Source organism: Patiria miniata, unplaced genomic scaffold, assembly GCF_015706575.1.
Source record: "Patiria miniata isolate m_02_andy unplaced genomic scaffold, ASM1570657v1 HiC_scaffold_8, whole genome shotgun sequence".
In the NCBI taxonomy this organism is placed as follows: Eukaryota; Metazoa; Echinodermata; class Asteroidea; order Valvatida; family Asterinidae; genus Patiria; species Patiria miniata.
This window is the reverse complement of record NW_024037075.1, coordinates 2207970-2226265: the sequence shown is the minus strand read 5'-3', so window position 1 is coordinate 2226265 and position 18296 is coordinate 2207970. Positions and strand designations below refer to the sequence as shown.

The window sequence follows — 18296 nt, the reverse complement described above, 5'->3', positions numbered from 1 at the left end:
GTCTTTGCATGCCTACATCACAGCGGATTTATCCCATTATTTGGCGTGGTGGCACTATAACCACGTATGATTGATACAGCGCTCCAAGTCAAGTGACGAAATGTCAACACATCAATAAAGTACGTAAAATAAAATGAAACAGTGACACTTCAATAAATAAGAAGAGGTTAATCTTAACCCCGCATTTCAAGTAAGTTACGTCGGAGTCGGGAGGTGTAACTTTTCCTAAAATCTATTTCAAAGAGGTTATTTGCTGGAAAAGATTTCAGAAAATGTTTTAATTTTTTTAATCGATATTAGGCCAAATTAAACCTTTATCATTTAATATAGCATTATGGGAGGAATGTGTGTCGTTGTATAACTAGTATATGTTTCGTATGTCCGTCTGTAAAGTTTATTAAGTTTATGTCCACTTCGTTTGTTTGTCTGTTTCTGTTTTCATTGTTTTGTTGTGTTTTGTCTTTGAATTTAGTCTTCCCTTTTCAGTATTGTTTATATGTATATATATATATTTTTTGTGTTTAAGGCATTCCGTTTATAAGCTCCAGCTTCTTGTGTAATGCCTCCACTCAGTAGTTTTTATGTAACAATTGTTTTGTTTTCTAAAGTGCTTATTCATGTGGAAATAAATGTTTCTGAAATGAAAATGAAATGAAATGAAAGAGGGAAATGCTGTAGTTTTTAACGCATCATTTCATTTTATTCAAGGGCCATATCGATTTACAGAACCTCCGTAAAGGAGTTAACGTCGTACTTTTGTACGAGTTTGGCAAAAGTTTAAATTCTCTTAAAATATAGACGAAAAGAGCTTGTGAAGAAATTTAAATTTGCATTAGGCCCTTATGTTTAATTTTAATAAAATTTGGCAAATATAGATTACATTTATTCAAACATGAAAGCAGCAACACAGAAAACACAAAGTGAGTAATTAAACTCATTATCGTAACAATGAGTTATTTTGTCCGTATAGTGACACTCTTTGGCTTAAAGTGTCTAACTAAAAACGGACAAAATGACTCATTTATTACGATATTGAGTCAAATTACTCACTTTGTATATTCTGTGAAGTTATTGTGGCAGAGAATTCCGTATACATATTTCCTTGGACATTTATTCTTATCGTTTTATTGAAAACAAAATATACAATTTATCACGAACAGCTAGATGAGTAAAGCCATGAATCCCGCAAAAATGTTATGAACTTCCAAAACTCCCCTTACCATTGGTCGGGATTTATCTCGTATTGTAAACTTGTAGTCGGAGACCAATAGGTCCTTTCGTTCGTGTGACATCACTTCATTTGAAACCACGCCCACTGCACATTAAGTAGCATTGGAACCATCCGGTTCATCAGTAAAAACGTCATACGCGCACGCACCACTAATTACTACCGTCCATTGGATATAAACACTCAAGTTGCGTTAGCTTCCGGTTCCAATGCTACTTAATGGCCAGTGGGCGTGGTTTAAACTGAACCGTGTCACACTAACGAACCGGATTGGAACCTGAAGTGGTGCAAGGTTGGGAGTTTAGCCAATGGGCGCTCGTAATCAGTTGTGCGTGTGCGTGTATGACGAAGTCACGTACGAACCGCAGGTTGAGCCAATAACCTACATCATAAAACTAATTTTTTCCCTCTACTTCCTGCCTGGTACCTGAAACGGGCAAAGCTCAATATACAAATCCAATAAGCCCGCCCACAACGCACGTGTTCAATTAACACGTGCTTGCACGCGCGTCATGCTTACGTTCACGCATGTCAGTCGATTACGACTGTGATTGGTCAGAACTCTTGTAAGGGGTGGGATTTAATGGTCAGTTTTTACATTAGGATACCATTAACAAAGCAGTGTATGCAATGTATAACTGCACTGCAGTTGATACAATTGTTCAACAAAAATATGGCCTAATTTGAAAGGGGACAACAAAAGTTCTCTCAAATGCTAAAAAGTACTGTCACAGGAAAACGTGTCTGGAAGCCATTATTTTCAGCAAGCCTATCCTAGTCGCACCCACCAGCAAATCATGTTTGCACGCCTCCTCCGTAAACCTTCTCACAATTGTCACATATTCATATATATGTTGATAATATATAATCTGTTCCTAATTAAAAGATATATTTCATCATAATTCATATCAATATGTTCATAAACTATGTTAATAAGTCTCATAAATTGATTTTCATATGGCTTCGTACATCTTCAATAATTACTTAATTAAACATGATTTCAGGTTACCGATATATGTTGAGCCTTTTTTTTCATTACAATAATAAGTACACTTAAACCTCAGGTGGTATACAGTACAGATTCAGTCAGCTTGAAACGGCCAGACAATACATTCCCTCGACCATAATTTATGACGGCATACAATGTTTTAGTTTATATGACTTCATCGCATTAAATATCTGGAACCAATTTCATAGCCACTGATTCCTTGGATGTTCAGAGGTCTTCATCTTCAATGATCGCCAGTTCTTTCCACTTCTTCAGTTTCTTGTCATCGCCGTGCTCATTATGGACAAGAAAACTCTTGGCTCTCAGACTGAAGCCAGGCGACTCATCAGATAGGAAGAAAGTCTCCCTGGTACCAAGTATGTTCTTGCAATTGGGAGTGCAGTTGCACTTGACTTTACCTGCATGAAAAAGGAAGACAAATTTCCTTAAGTCTTATTATTTGGTCTTTAGGATTTGCAGGTGTGCAAGTGGTGACTAATTAAATTGAAGTGGGCACTGACTGAAATAATACTCCGTTTTAAAGTTCTGAGGAAAACTGTGCGATTAATAAATATTTCAAATAGAAGGCAAACAGTGCACAGGGTTCATAGCTCATGATCAGAGGGTCGGGAGTTTAAATCCAGCTGTTGGCCATATGTTGTGTCCTTGGGCAAGGCACTTCACTCCCACATGCCTCTCTCCACCCAGGAGTAAATGGGCACTGGTATTAGCTGAGGAGTTTAAACCTGCGATGGACTTGCATCAATTCCACGTCCAGGGGGAATAGTAATATTCCCAGTCCTTTTGTGCTACTGAAACTGGAGATAAATGCTGGCCTGATGGGCCTCATTAGCTTGTGACAGACTTTATTTGGAGCCAGAATGTCAGAATAGAGCGGCAACGATTTCTATTAACCAGTTCACGCCGGGATTATTTTGACAAGAATGGAACGAGGCTTGGGATTACTTTTCACTTGACCTCAAGCCAGGCGGGTTGAAGCCATCACCCTCGGGCAGCACACTCATATTTCCGGCCTTGCTCGTTGCGAGCGGGTCGCTGACAGATATTTCCAGCCTCACTCCCTGCATGTCTATCGTCATCCGTTCCAAATACCGCAAAACTTTTGCATGTATACACGGCCTCCAGCGCAAACTGGTTAAAGAAAAACACTGGCAAATTAACTTACAGACACTCTGCGTATCCCTGTATCGCTTTGCTGTTCTTTCCAAAGTCACGTCAGTTATCTGATTCTCGATCTCCGGGTTGACGCAGGTCACGTAACCACCCGCACCTTTGCGTCTCAGGTCGGAGCTTGTACAGACTGGCTGTTTGCACTCTGCGCATTTCAGGATTATCTGCTTCACCTTCATCTGCGCAACTCGCTGCTGTTGCCGACGCTCCGCCTTCGCCATTGCATTGATGATCTCAGACTGTCAGTTAAGAAGGATGAGAGGGAAACATAGACATCATTATCACGAGTCAAAACTAACCAAAATTAATCAAGACTCGAGTGGAAACCTCTTCAAATGAGCTGTAACAAAGGCTTCTGTTTGAAAATTGTTTCCTGTTATTTTGGACATGGCTTGTGATTTGCGATGGTCTTCACCGTCATTATAAATTTAGTCAGATGTAATGCAGGAATTCTCTTTTAAAATGCTGCAAACAGGCAGAGTAAAGCATCTAGCTTTTTATCATTTTAAAAACTGAAGTGCTGTCAGTATGCCTGGAGTACTCCAAGGTCTCATCTGCAGCGGTGTTGAGCATCGAGTTGGGTTGACCAGGCCGAACCAACCTGAAGCATTATAGATTAAACCGAATCCGAAGTGAAACCGATCTGAACTCCCTAAAACCGACCCGACTCGACCGGACAAAAAATTGAGGAAAAATGACCCAAACCAAACTGAAAAGAAGAATAATGCGTCTGTTTTTTGTGTGTGTTGAACTTACCCACGTCGCGTGAGATCATCCTCTTTGAAACTGAATCACACTGTACGACACTCACAAAGTGACCTACTGGTAGGCCTTCATGTTAAAGACCGTGCGCCATAGGCCGCAAACCATTTTGGTCGGACTGGGCACAGCGACTCTGTGACAAATATTGCATCGTGTCAATTTTCCGAACCCGACTGAAACGATGGACAAAGTGACCTGACACGATGTCGATTTCAGGTTTTGGTTGATTTCGGGTTGGATTTGCACAACACTGATCTGCAGCTACCATCTGCACTCACAACTATAACCTCACATCCTTAACCATCTGAAACCAACCATCTAGCCTTCCAATCAGATTAAGGGCTCAATCTGAACATCCTGCATTCAACATCAGCAACTCCATTTTTGTTCTTCTCGGCATCTTTTTCTCACTCATTTTTCATTTACCTGTTTCTCCTTGATGCATTTCACCCTTTCCTCTTCTGGCATCGCCTCCAGCTCGTTCATGGCTTCCTCCATGCTCTTGACTTTGCCCCGATTCTCTAACTCTCTTTTCTCATTGCAAGAGGGACTATCGAGAAAAGAAAAACAAAGTATTTCACGTATACATAATCACTGGTAACCCTATATAAAGTCCAAGTTTGTTGTTTCAGCAAAAGGTCATTTGATTTTTATTTCATAGATCCAAGGAAAATCATTCTGTCAATGTAAACTGAAAAGGCGTTCTTGGGTCCTTAATTTCGAGCACGCTGGGTAATATGTTAACTCCAAAACTGAATTTTCTTTAAGCTAGAAGTCCTTATGGCTGGAATATTGCCTGTGACTGAGCCTATATGACTTGTGATAACTTACCTCTGATGCATACATTGGAAAAGAAAGATATGGCGTAAATACTGGGAAATGAAGCTTCCAACTTGATATTAGTTGCAAATATTGTCATTGTTGTGTTCTATTTTAGCGGCAGAAAGCCTGATTCTGGTCCTGGGCTTGAATAAGCTGAGGAATACGTCTGTGGTCCGAAAATTCCCTATGCTTGAAGATCATTTTTAAGGTAGGGTAAATCATTTGTCATTTGTGAATTTTTTTCGTTAGAAGCAACAGAAGTGCTCAAAATCTAAAGACGATTACTTAACAACTAACATGATGAAGTTTTAGCTCTGTGAATGCTGTATATTCCAAGGAAACAATATTCTAGGATCCCTATTTCAATTCGATTGTTGCCGAGTCATCTTTTGAATTGCGCCCGAAATCAACACCCAGGTCATGTCCCCATTCAGCTGACTGCAGCTACGCGATGTCACGGGCTGAACCGATAAATACCAGCAATCCTGCACGCGTGTGTTTTGTGTCCAGGCTTGAGTGTACTCATTCATTGGATTCGCCCAATTACAAATGAACTACTAACGGAAATTTTCAAAAAATGCACCACTTGACGCATCTTTGGAAATGGCCTTTAGTGTTTTCTTCAAAAAGCCAGCATGCCAGGAAAAATAATTTCACAGGGATTTCAGTGCCATTGCTATCTTTAAACCAAGTAAGCCTTTCGACATTAATTTTGTCAGATACTTTTTGAATAGCTGCAAATGATCTACTCTACCTTTAAGTGAAACACCATAATGTTCTAGGATACTGTCAGAATTTCTACTTGAATGGACCTACCTCTCAACAATCAGGAAGCACTTGCTGCCCTCCGCCCTGGCTCGTCCCTTGGACTGCACCGTGCCAATCTCGTTGCTGACAAAGTTGTAGCGGATGACAAAGTTACAGGCTGGCATGTCCAGCCCTTCCTGGGCAATGTCTGTCGCTACAAGCACATTGCATCCATCCTCTGTAGATCAAGATATGTAAAAGGTGAATTGTTATTTAGCCAAATGTAATAGCACCAAACTAGCGGAAGATGACATTTTTCTACTCTAGCGACTGTTGATATTTTTTAGCGCCAGCTGATGCTGTCGTTTTAATATCGTCGCAGTTACGCTCAGGTCGCACAAAATTGGTAAATATGTTGTTCCTGACAGTCGTAGCTCAGGCGCAGCCTGATCCTGCAAAGCCAGTCACCGACTGATCTGTGTCGTCGCAAGGTCGACCTGAGGCCGGCTTTAGGATCACACTGTTGCATCAGTTCTTACGATTGACATAACAGCTTTATCTGTCTTGTGCTTTACTCACAGTCACTCACTCCCCTCGTACAAAGTCAATCAGCAAATCAGTCAGCATTTGAACTCTCTCCAGTATTCACTCTTGTGTGTTAAAAAGTCCCAAAACAATTACTTCAGTTTTGCTGCCATTCCTGAATACTCGGACAATTAAAACAAACAAATTTATGAAGTACTAACCCTGCCTAAAGCTCTCCAAAGTCATCTTTTGCTCACTCTCGGTCATGCAAAAATCTTCAAATGGTCCCTGGCCCACCAAGCGCTCCGGCTGGACAGGGTAAGGTAGTTCCTCTATGACTTTAGACGATCGGATGAACTCGCAGAGGGCCACAGTGGCCACCTTCATGCGGGTAAGGACGATTCCTGACCAAAAAATAAATTAAGAAAAACATGAGATACATTGTATTTTGGTGAAGAAAATTTCAAACCTGTAAATTTTTAGCTCTTATTTTCTAGAGTACATAAAAAAGAGGTTCTCAAATTTGTTCCTTGGTATTGGAGCTACTTTTCAGGAAGGATCAAGATACCTCTTTTATAAAAAAAAAAAAAAAAACTCTGATGTAGAGCCAGTACAGGGTGAGTAAAAAAAAATAGAAACCTAAATGTCAAGACCATTGTTTTAGTGAAGTTCTGCATGTCGCACTTTTAAAATCTAGGATATGAAAGCCCAATTCATAATCTTTCTTTTAGTACAAGAATCATTCAAGTCACTCATTAGATTTTTAAGTTACGGAATTTTAAACACAACCACTGTTGTAAAGTTCTGTCCACGGATCACAAAAATGGTGTGTGTTCTTTCAGCAAAACAAAAAAATTGTTGCTTTAATATCGTTGACGGAAAGCTGAAAGCTGCAACCGCTCAGTCTCAATTATCGACGGTTACATTGTGGTGATTTTATTTATTTCTCGCATACTGAAGTTACAACCATTTGACTTTTTGACTTAATGGCACGATATAACAAAACAATCATTGACTGCGGTGATGTGGGATATGTCATTTTTAACCCGAGGCAAAGCACCCCGAGCTTTGCCTCGGGTGCGCCACTTGAGTGTTAAAAAAGACATATCCCACATCACAGAAGTTAAGAGTTGTTAACTATTTGCCGAGTATAATAACAACAATGGAGTGCCGAAGTGTGACATCATTTAGAACCAGAAAGAGTAGCGCAAACGAATGTAGTACGTGCGCGTGTTGGTTCATGGGCTGAATCACACGCTAATGTCCTTTACACACATTTTGTACACGTGATGTATGCACTTCGGTACTCCATACAAGAAGGTACAGTCAGTACCTTTTGAACTTGGATTCTGGGTGAACTGATCGGCGAGAAGTTTGACCAACTCCTGCAGCTTTGGGTTGCTGTCATCACCTTCCTCTCGTGCCATCTTCTTCATCTCCTCCAAATTTCTGTCAAAAAGATCCTGACAGAGCTTCTCTTGCTGGGTACTTTCGCCATTCTCACAAACAGATCGACTGTTGTAGAACTCTTCCAACGTCTGCAGACAATCTTGCACTGGAAGATCTTCGTACAGCATCAGAGCTCTGTTGTATGCATTGAGGTACATGTACAATATGATGTCTCCGTGCTTAGCCGTCTCCTGGCTTTCTACGACTCTGTTTTCGTATGGCTGGCAACCATGTTGGGGCAAGGCAGATCTCTCCGTTGCTCCTAGCTGGTCTTCCATCTGGTCCATGATCTCATGCAGCAAACTGCCAAAGTGTCTTTTGGTGGTGACTCTAGAATCCACGGGTATGATGACATCCTGCTCAGGAGCCTTTACAAACTCGTCAAGCTGCTTCTTGTGCTTGCGGACGCGTTTGATGTCTCTCACATCCATGTTTGCACAGAGCTTCAGGAGATGATTGAGAGGCATCTTACCACGGCCCACGCCAAGAGAGGCACTTAGCCCGATCACCTGAGGCAGGCTGCCGACATGCTCCCCAACTCCTTGAGACAAGGCGGTTTTCTCTTTCAGGTACATCTGCATAATGACGTTGTAGGGATGCGAGAGATCTGAGTGATGACACTCGTCGAAGATCAGCATGTCTATATCTTGGAGGTTGACCGCCTTCTGTCTCAAAGCGTTTACAAATATTTGCGCCGTCAATGTCAGCACCACCGGTAGGGGTTCGTCTTTGATCAGGGCATGCTCAAATGGTTGCTGCTCTCCGATGGTCCTGATGGCCAAGCTGTCTGGGAAGTACTCCTGAAAGGCATTCTTCTGCTGCTGCATCAGATGGCGGATGTTGACGATGAACAGAGCCTTGAAGTGCCTGCCCGGGATAGGGCTGTCCTGATACTTGACGTATTTCTCGTAACAGATACTTGCTGCTGTCAGGGTCTTCCCGCTTCCTGTTGGAGCGCAGATGATGTAGTTGCCTCCTGTTTTCAAAGGGTAATGAGCAAGTTCGTGTTGGTAGGCTCGAAGAGCCACTTGACCACCTATCTCCGACACATCAGCATCTTCTTCCATCCCATTTTCATTGAAGTCAAGGCTCTTTGCGATCTCATCTACAAGTGCTCCTGGATTCTGAACTCCTTGGCTGAAGACATCTTTCAAATCTTCTACTGATGCAATCTGACAGACACCACCACCTCCTCGTGAAAGCACAGGTGCCGGATTCTCACTCTGAATATCAATCAACAAAGCATCATCAGTTTTTACCTTCGAAACTTGAGGTGCATCAGTTTGCAGATCACCTGAAAAATAATAAAAGCAAACAAAATTTCATGCTCAACAACAAAATGATAACAAATCTGTTGCTGAAAAGAGAAAAATATATGGTCTTCATCTTTACCCCACTCATCACTCAATATAAAACTGATCGGATGCTTTGGCGGCACAAAAATGTAAAGTTTTGGGGAGAAATTACTTATAGAAGGAGTACTGCCTGATAAGGATAGCCTGAGGATCTTCCCTTACCTTCAGAGAAAGATTCCATATGTGAACTGCCATCTGGGGTATTTTCCGGGGAGCGCTTATCATCGGAGGGAGGCCCTGATGATCTGGGAGTCATGACATTTGGCAAGTCGAGGATCGACGTCTCATTCACCCGAGCTCTCTTTGTCTTATCCGTTTTGGATACAAAACCGCTTGCCTTTGACTGGGGACTTTTAGGAGCTGCATCACCAGAACCTTGTTGGCCTGCTACCGCTGGTCTTGCCTTCGGGGAGTGAGGGTAGAAGTCAGCAGGTGTCCTCAATGTAGCAGGATTCAGAGGAGATTGACGGTAGCTCTGCTGAGCAGACGACGATGAGTGGTACTCAGCCTTTGGAACTCTGCCCTGGGGTTGAGGTGCAGGTGCAGCCGATGAAGATTTTTTAGAACCTTAAGAGAAGAAAATTGAAACAAGACGATGATATTTTTAATACCAATTCCACTGACTCAATGTTATCTCTCTTCCAACAAATTTGCTGGGCAGCTTGTGAAACCTGATTACAGTGAACTTCAAGGTATAATATTTTGCACATGAACCATTATATTCATCTCTCTCTCTCTCTACCATTTGAAAATGGCAAATTTGGACACATCGTTTTCAAGCAGTGCAAAGTCACACACAATGAGAACGGAATAATGTCCACATAAATCTTGAAAATTCATTCAGTCTGTGGAACACTTGGTTATACTTTAATACTTTAACAATAGAAAAGAGAGGCTTTGAAAATGTGATTTCCACAACAATGCAGGAACTCAAATCATACCTAGATCCTGGAACTGCAATGAAAAACAATTTGCTAAAATTTTGGGTTTTTTCAGCACTTCAAAAGTGATATCTGGGAAAGGGGATGCAATATTAGCTATACACACTCTTAAACTCAAATCCCCTATTTCTTTAATCTCGTCTTTCAGAATACACAATCACATCCAGGTTACGCACTACGGTGGAAAACATACCATAGTTGTATGTGTTTCCTATACTGTCTCCGAAGGCGATAGGGCTATTGGTGGCTGTGATCGTCACTCCTCCTTTCGAACTTTGGGTTTGGCCTGTAGAAGGGTCTACATCGGTTGAGCTTCCTGTATATCATGAGGTCATAAGAATGAAGTACATAATTATGTAGGCTTTTGATCATTGTTTTATCTAGGGGGAAAGGGGGGAGGGGAGGGGGCTGTACACCCGACAATTGGAGACGCTGTTCACGGCAAACAATGTTGGACACCATCTGACAACAGGTGGTGTTCTTCATTGCAACAATGCAACAAGTCTGTTAAAGTCCGTGAAATTTGTGGGGGAGGGGGGGGGGGTCTGGGGGATGGCACTTTGCCTCCTCCCCTAAATATGCCACTGCTCTTTATATTTGCACGATAAAAGTCACAATGACTTTTGCGGGTTTATAATATAAGCTTTAACTGATGGAATTGGTGACATGTTGTCCTTAATTCCTTCAGGTAACCATCTATTATATCATTTCTAAAAACAACATAAAAGTTATTTGTTTACGTTGACATTACATACCATAGTTGTATGTGTTTCCTTTACTGTCTCTGGAGGTGATAGGGCTATTGATGGCATGTATCGTCACTCCTCCTTTGGAACTATCACTGCCACTGCCTTGGCCTGCAGAAGGGCCTGCTTCGGAGTGTGATGTAGGCGGTGAGGTTGACCCATCCGCTGAACTCCCTGAATGTTCATCTGGCCAAAAGGATAAAGAAGTTTTTATCACTGTTGTAGTCAAGAGACTCAAAATGGATCACAAGCAAATCAAAATTTTGCTCACAAGAAAGTTACGGCTCAAATCACGAATCCAGTCACAAGTAACCAGGAATGAATTATAACAAAGGAAGGCCTTTGACACAATTCATTTAAATAGTTCACGAGTGACCTTAGGTGATGGGTCTGGATGAGTTGAGATCATAGAGCTATATTAAATTACTACAGTGCAAACTCATCATTCTTACGCGGAGATACTTTGCAGCCGTCCTTTTTTTAATTCATGTGCTTGTTTGCAGAACATAATGCAATAAGCCATTTGCGAGTGGCCTAGCCCTTTGGGATTTAAATTTGAAAAAGGTCTGGTACACTGACTTGCTCAGAATGCTTGGCACATTTTAACTTTGAATTCTCCAGAACAAAGACACTGTTGCTAATCACATGACTTGGGCCAACTGTTGCATAGTAACGTAAGAGAAGCTCAGCACCAATACATTGCTCACAATGGGTGAGAATGGCACAAAGACACCAGACCATTCCGGAGCTGGGGGTTGCTAGCATAAGGCTTGCCCTGAATCATGTGATATAGTAACAGTCTCTTTGGTAGGGAACATGCAAAGTTAAAACGTGCAAAGCATTGGATTAAGTCAGCATTCCAAATTTTATTCAAATTTAACTCGCAAACGGCTTATTATAAAGTAGATGGAGTGAATTTTGACAGTGTGAACTCTAACTTAAGCACTTCATTACAGCAAAAAAATGTCACAGCAAATTCTCCTGCAGCAGATACGCACATGCACGTTTGCATTCGCGTTGTTTGCGCAGAGCAAAATGAAATCCTCATTGTGCTTTGGTTCGCGGCGCATCAACTTTGATATTGCAACTATATAAAATACAACTGCAGATATGCAAATAGCCGTACAAAAGACGTTAATTTTTTTTTGGGGGGGGGGAGTTTTCCCTAAGTTTTGCACAAACACGGATGCACCCAGCAGGCATCAATTTGTACATCGAGTCAAAGCTCTCGTAATTTAATATAGCTCTATGCTTGAGACTAAGTTATGATGACCTTATGATAACACTGCTGTGAAAAACTCTAGCCACAGACAAAAATATTTTGGATATAGCTTTACCTGGCATTATATCCAGCAACCTCTTTTTCAGGTCATTTCGCTGCAGGTCCTCCATCCTTTCGACGAGGAAAGCAAAATTATCCTCTGAGATGATCCCCTTTTGCTCTAGAATCTCAAAGAGTCCCAAGGCATCCTTGATGTCCTCTCTCTGTTTCACTGTCAGCTGATCCTTGCAAACATACCCCAATTGCCGAACTTCAGCATCTGTTAATTCTCTTGAGATAAACAACAGGGTTTTACGAAAGACTGAGACTTCGGGACTATCCATGGCTGGATGACTAGACGCAGCTGACCTGTTCCGATATTGTTACACAATAAATACCTGAAGAGATATAACAAAAAATGAAGTTATTTATATCATGTCATTACAAGCAAACGACGGGCATATCAATCATCATGTCTCACTTAGATGCAGACGCAATTACATGTACCTGAATTTGCTGAAAGAATGTCGACGCCTACACTTTTTTATGCAGTAGATTTTTTGGAAAGACTGCTGCATGCTAATGCCATTTTTCTATACCATATCAGTCAATGAAGAAGATCGGTCGTTGCAAAAATTCTGAAAGAGTTTGAATCTTATTCTTCATCTACATTTCCAATTTTGTTAGGAAAAGAAAATGAAAATACACTCGACTCTCCATAGACTTTTTTACACTAAAAGAAGTGGCGTCTGGATGCTATTGCTACTATCTTTCCGATTTCGATTTGTACTTACTTTAATATGAACACGTATGAAAAGCACGCAAACACGTTGACATGACACCAACACTTCTTAGCCAGGCATAATGTCGTCATACATGCATGTCATATGTCGCGCACAACTTGCTGCATGATGTCCCGACTCGATCGTGAGTTCACACTTCATTTACTCATTTTCATTCCAAAAACTGCTGTAATTTCTTCATAATTTATGATCGCGACCAATACACAGATTATATAGGTGGCTAACGCAATGCCCAATTTTGTCGGGAACTCCTGCAAAAATGACATAAGAAAACGACTCCGATTACGAAGTGCTTTTTGTGGCAACGACGTCCGGATCCACCGATGTGATGCAATGCGCCAATGCCGCACGGTCCTGCGCCGATTACCAGCGAAGAGTGGATCATTACAATTTATTGTTATCGGGGCAGCGCGGGTACCATGGAAAGTAGGGGAATTCCCTCTCTTTAAATAGCTTACCATCTCATCGTGGGAAATACGGTAGACTTGTTGTACAAGTCCAGCATTTACTCGGGTTTCGCCGCAAGTTGCGGCCTGACTTCAGGAAGGTCAATTTGATTTTGTAACAATTCACAAATATCCGATACGTTTCCAACCTGATCTAGGGATGCAATATTTTTTTCTAAACATATTCTGGTGTTATAGCTCTCAGTCAATATCCTCTTGTAGAATTGTTGAACATGCAGTTTGTTCTTTGACAACTTTATGGGCTCTTTTAAAGTTGCATATTTCATTCCTCGAAAAAACATGGTTACTTATAGCATAGGATCATGGACAAAGAAAGGCCGTTTTTGTTCCTCCATGATTAACACTGGGGGCGACGATCTGTGCGGGGGGGGGGGGGCACGCCCATCCCCTCTCTCTTGGCTACGCCCTGAAAATAAGAACATCTCGCAGAAAAAGTGGAACATGCCTGTTCCCCCCCCCCCCCCACACACACACACCCCCACCCACCCGAAAGCTCGCTTTCCTCCCTGGAGTCCATGTGTAACAGTGCTGCAGTACCCCAAAAATTGCTGCACGCACAGAACAGTTTTTGTGAGTTCTTACACTCTTGCGAAGAAATGCCCAAGTGAAAGTTACAGGAGGTTTAATAACCCCCTCATCTTTGTACGGTAACGGTCACGTTGATTTTACAGGGCTTAAAAATACTGACATTGCGAGGACTGTAGTCTTTCCTTCGTTTATAGTTCAGGGTTTGAGAAAAAGTTTGTCGGTTTTTTTAATTAATAATTAATGGCTATCTTACTTGCAGGAATTTGGGGTTTTCTACGAGTGGTCGATGACTAACTTCGTTTTGCACTGTTTTTTTTTATTATGCTGTGCTCTACTCTACATCGTTGACGCAGAAGTCTTCTCTAAGAAGCACAAAAACAGACAGCTAACAGTCATGAAAATTTAAGAAATGTTTTATTCTGTTTACTCGGTTGATCTTTTGAAAATTTGCTTGAAACCTCACACGTGTACTTAAAAAAACCTTTCCCTCCCTAAACAATTAACATTTGGAGTATAAATCAAATTCTCTCTGCAATTAAGTATCAAAAGTAAGTAAAATTACTGCATAGTACATAATTTTACATATTTCATAGTACATAACTTGGTCCCATGGTCAATTTGACATCTCTTGAAAAACTACATAACTCTGTAAAAAATTATCAGATTTGGACGTTAAATGTCTCATTTTAAAGTGGAGAAGCGTATCTTTCAAACCACACATATATCCATGTTGGTTACACATTGTACGTCTTCCATTCCGGTGTTTTTTTTTGAGACACACTGTATAAAGAATCCGCATAAACATTTTCCATTTATTAATAGGAACCTACTATTTGGCAAAAACAAAACATTAAAAGTATTATATTTCAGAAAGTTAGCAGTTATATTTACAGCTATATTGAATGTAGGTGTAAACTTAGAAGTTAACCATAAAACCAAATGAAAATGGTTTCACCAAATTAAAAAAGGCGAAAATAACAACTTTCATACAGCCCTATCACTACATGTATACATTTGTAGTTTAAATTTCACTATCTTATATTTTATTGAAGTTATTATGAAAAATCCTAACTTCATCACAGTATCAACACACAGTATACATGGCTATCGCCAGGATTTTTTCCGGGGGGGGGGGGGAAAGGCAAAGCAAGTTTTCCTGCAAAATTCCTTAACTTTTTCATTGTATTCTCAATTTATATTTTTCCGAGCGTGAGCAGGGGAGCATTCCCCTCCCCCCCCCCCATTCAGATCAATTATGATTTCTTTGGGAGGAAAAGACTTTTTTTAAAGCATACTGAATTTTCATCAGAAGCCTTCGAGTTCTTGTGTCAGGGATTTGTTTTTGTTTAAACAAATTGACCTTCAACAACACGCTTTGCTCAAGTTTACACCCGATAGCCTACAATTGGACTCGGTGGATCTTTTGAAAATTCGCTTGAAACCTCACACGTGTGCTTAAAAAAGCTTTTCCTCCCTAAACAATTAACATTTGGAGTATAAATCAAATTCTCTCTGCAATTAAGTATCAAAAATAAGTACAATTACTTCATAGTACATAACTTGGTCCCATGGTCAATTTGACATCTCTTGAAAAACTACAAAACTCTGTAAAAAATTATCAGATTTGGACGTTTGATGTCTCATTTTAAAGTGGAAAGGCGAATTTTTCAAACCACACATATATCCATGATGGTTAAACATTGTACGTCTGGCATTTTTTTTTTTTTTGGAGACACACTGTATAAAGAGTCCGCATGAACATTTTCCATTTTGATAGGACTACTATTTGGCAAAAACAAAACATTAAAAGTAACGGGAATATTCTAAAAGTAAAATTGTAAAGAGTCGCGTCGGCTCAACATATTCCTCTCTTTTGGAGGAATACAATTGGACGCGGACAAACCAAATATTAATTTGTTTTGTCTACAGAAATACTAGTCATAATAGATCGGGTTGGACCAAATTCCCGTCCTCTGAACCAGAATGATGCTTCATGTAATTAAGTACCAAGATGTCTTCAATTATTTTTCATGTATTTTTCTATTAAGATTATCATTTATTATTTACTTGATAGTACAGCTTACAATGCAAGGTATTGGCTGGCTTGAATTTTTCAAGTAACTAGGAAAATTATTTCAGAAAGTTAGCAGTTATATTTACAGCTATAATTATAAAATGTAGGTGAAAATGTAACGTAGAAAAATGACTCACTAAAGAAAAAACCTGGTTCAAGTGATTAGTCGCGATTTTTTCTCAAATACAATGTACTTTAAAAAAAAACTCACTCTGGGTCAAAATCCAAGAACAAAAAAATTAAAACTCAAACCAAAAACCAAAATTAAAATCAAACTGAAAAATATAAATGAAAATGACTGGAAATGACTCTAAAAGCACAGGAATGAACTAACAACCAACGACTGGACTAGCAGACAAACCCAAGCAATGAAAACACTCTCCAGGTAGGAGGAAAATAAAACACTATGATAACTTGTCTCTCTGCTGGTCTACTGAACTAAAACTAACTGAGGCATTACCATGTGGCAGCTTTTAAATAGGGGCTAAAATAAACAAACAGGGGGTCACACTACCGACAAAGGGGGCGGGGGGAACATCCAAACTAAAACGATTTTCTTTTTTTAAGGGGAGCTACTCCTATTTAATACACTATAAAAATACACAAGGAAAACTTGGCCCTGCCACACTCACGCCATCTTTAAAATGTTGGCTCCTGACAACACAAAAAAAAATACATACAAAAAATACTTCTAAATACAAAATTAATTAATCTCAGAAAATCTCCAAACAAAAACAAATTCTATCCTTAAGTAAGAATAAGAAAAAAAACCACTTTTTCTCGAATACAATGTACATGTACTTAAAAAAACTCAATCTGGGTCAAAATCCAAGAACAAAAAATCAAAACCCAAACCAAAAAACCAAAATTAAAATCAAAATGAAAAATATAAATGAAATGAAACGAAACGAAATCCACACAGCACTAGTGGAAATGACTCTTGAAGAACAAGAATGAACTAACAACCAATGTCTGGACTAGCAGACAAACCCAAGCAATGAAAACACTCTCCAGGTAGGAGGAAAATAAAAGACTATGTTGTTAACTTGTCTTTCTGCATTTTTAGTTTAAATTTCACTATCTTATATTTTATTGAAGTTATTATGAAAAATCCTAACTTCACAGTATCAACACACAGGATACATGGCTATCGCCAGGATTTTTTCCGGGGGGGGGGGGGGGGAGGCAAAGCAAGTTTCCCCAAAAAATTCCTGAACTTTTTCATTGTATTCTCAATTTATATTTTTCCGAGCGTGAGCAGGGGAGCATTTGCCCTACCCCCTCCCTACCCCCCCCCCCCCCCTCAAATTAACAGCAATATGGCTCGCACCTCTTTTTTCCTTTTTTTTTTTTTCCTTTGTCCTTTTTTTCCCTTTTTTTCTCGATTTCCGGGGGTGGGGCAACCAAGTGCCCCCCCCCCCTCGCAACGCCCATGACAGTGTACCCTCTGAATCATTTTTGATTTATTTGATTAATGTTCGTGTGCGTAAAGTGTCTCCCTTGGAGACACTTAAATACAGATTGAATCGAATTGGATGGTTCGTGCATATCGCGGTGTGTCAGCACAGGACTCGGCTACATTTGGTTTGTCACAGGACTCAGATGTATCCCACACTGAGTAATTGAACTGTTTGGCACATAGCAGTGTCACTACACGGACAAAACATAATAGGCGTACAGGTATTTTGCCAAGCATAGATATTTCACATCAGGTTAAAGAGGCAGTGAAAGCAAAGGGACAAATAAATTTGCTGCAATGCATATTAAAAACAACACTGACATATAAAGTCACAGAGACGAGTCACAGAGAAAACAAAAACGACAAAAAAAAAGAAGTGTCTGTTAATTGGGCTTAAAATTAGGCAAAGGGTTGTCAGCTTTGGACTTGGGACTAGAACAACTTCAAGGAAATCCCAAAATTTAAATGTAAGAAAGCCTCTGACATAATTATTGTCAACAACCAAAATCTCTTATTTGGGGGGATTTCTTTGTGATGTTTTTATAGTTATCTCCGCCATTGAAAACAACTATACACGACGAGCATGATTACATGGGGAGCTGATTTTCTTACACGTTCGCAATTGCTCTATATATAGTGTTGCCCCTCACTGACGGTTGCAAATCAAAAACTTAATATTACAATTTAATTGACATTTCCCCAATGCAGAATTCCACCAAGAGTCTTTGATCGCAATACCTACAGTTATACTAAATTTGAACTTGCCAGTGGGCTCTAGCAACTGTGGTTGAGTCGTTCTGATTGTTTTTCATTTTAGAAAAAAAAATACACATCTTGTCCCCTAGAGCCAAAACCTGAATAAGCTACTGATATATTTTCCACGTTTGAGTGATCGTCTTATTTTCACCTTTTTTTCTTTTCTTTGACTTGCAGATCTTGGAGCGGATTTA

General features: G+C 40.1%; 1 protein-coding gene across 2 annotated transcripts; it reads right to left on the bottom strand.

Annotated features, from left to right (window-relative positions):
• Positions 1 to 675: 675 nt before the first annotated feature.
• Positions 676 to 13128, bottom strand: LOC119719400 (probable ATP-dependent RNA helicase DHX58). 2 transcript variants are annotated; one of them, XM_038188843.1, is made up of 11 exons: positions 12810 to 13128; positions 12092 to 12413; positions 10764 to 10940; positions 10202 to 10324; positions 9230 to 9634; positions 7597 to 9006; positions 6485 to 6667; positions 5808 to 5976; positions 4596 to 4719; positions 3403 to 3646; positions 676 to 2635 (listed from the first exon to the last, which is right to left on the bottom strand). In XM_038188843.1, the coding sequence occupies exons 2-11, from the start codon at positions 12357 to 12359 to the stop codon at positions 2445 to 2447; spliced, it is 3294 nt and encodes a 1097-aa protein (XP_038044771.1). In that variant the 5' UTR covers positions 12360 to 12413; positions 12810 to 13128; the 3' UTR covers positions 676 to 2444. The 2 variants fall into 2 exon arrangements, with proteins under 2 accessions (XP_038044771.1, XP_038044772.1); XM_038188844.1 differs by lacking the exon at positions 10202 to 10324 and having other exon boundaries at positions 2445 to 2635.
• Between the last annotated feature and the right edge of the window lie 5168 nt (positions 13129 to 18296).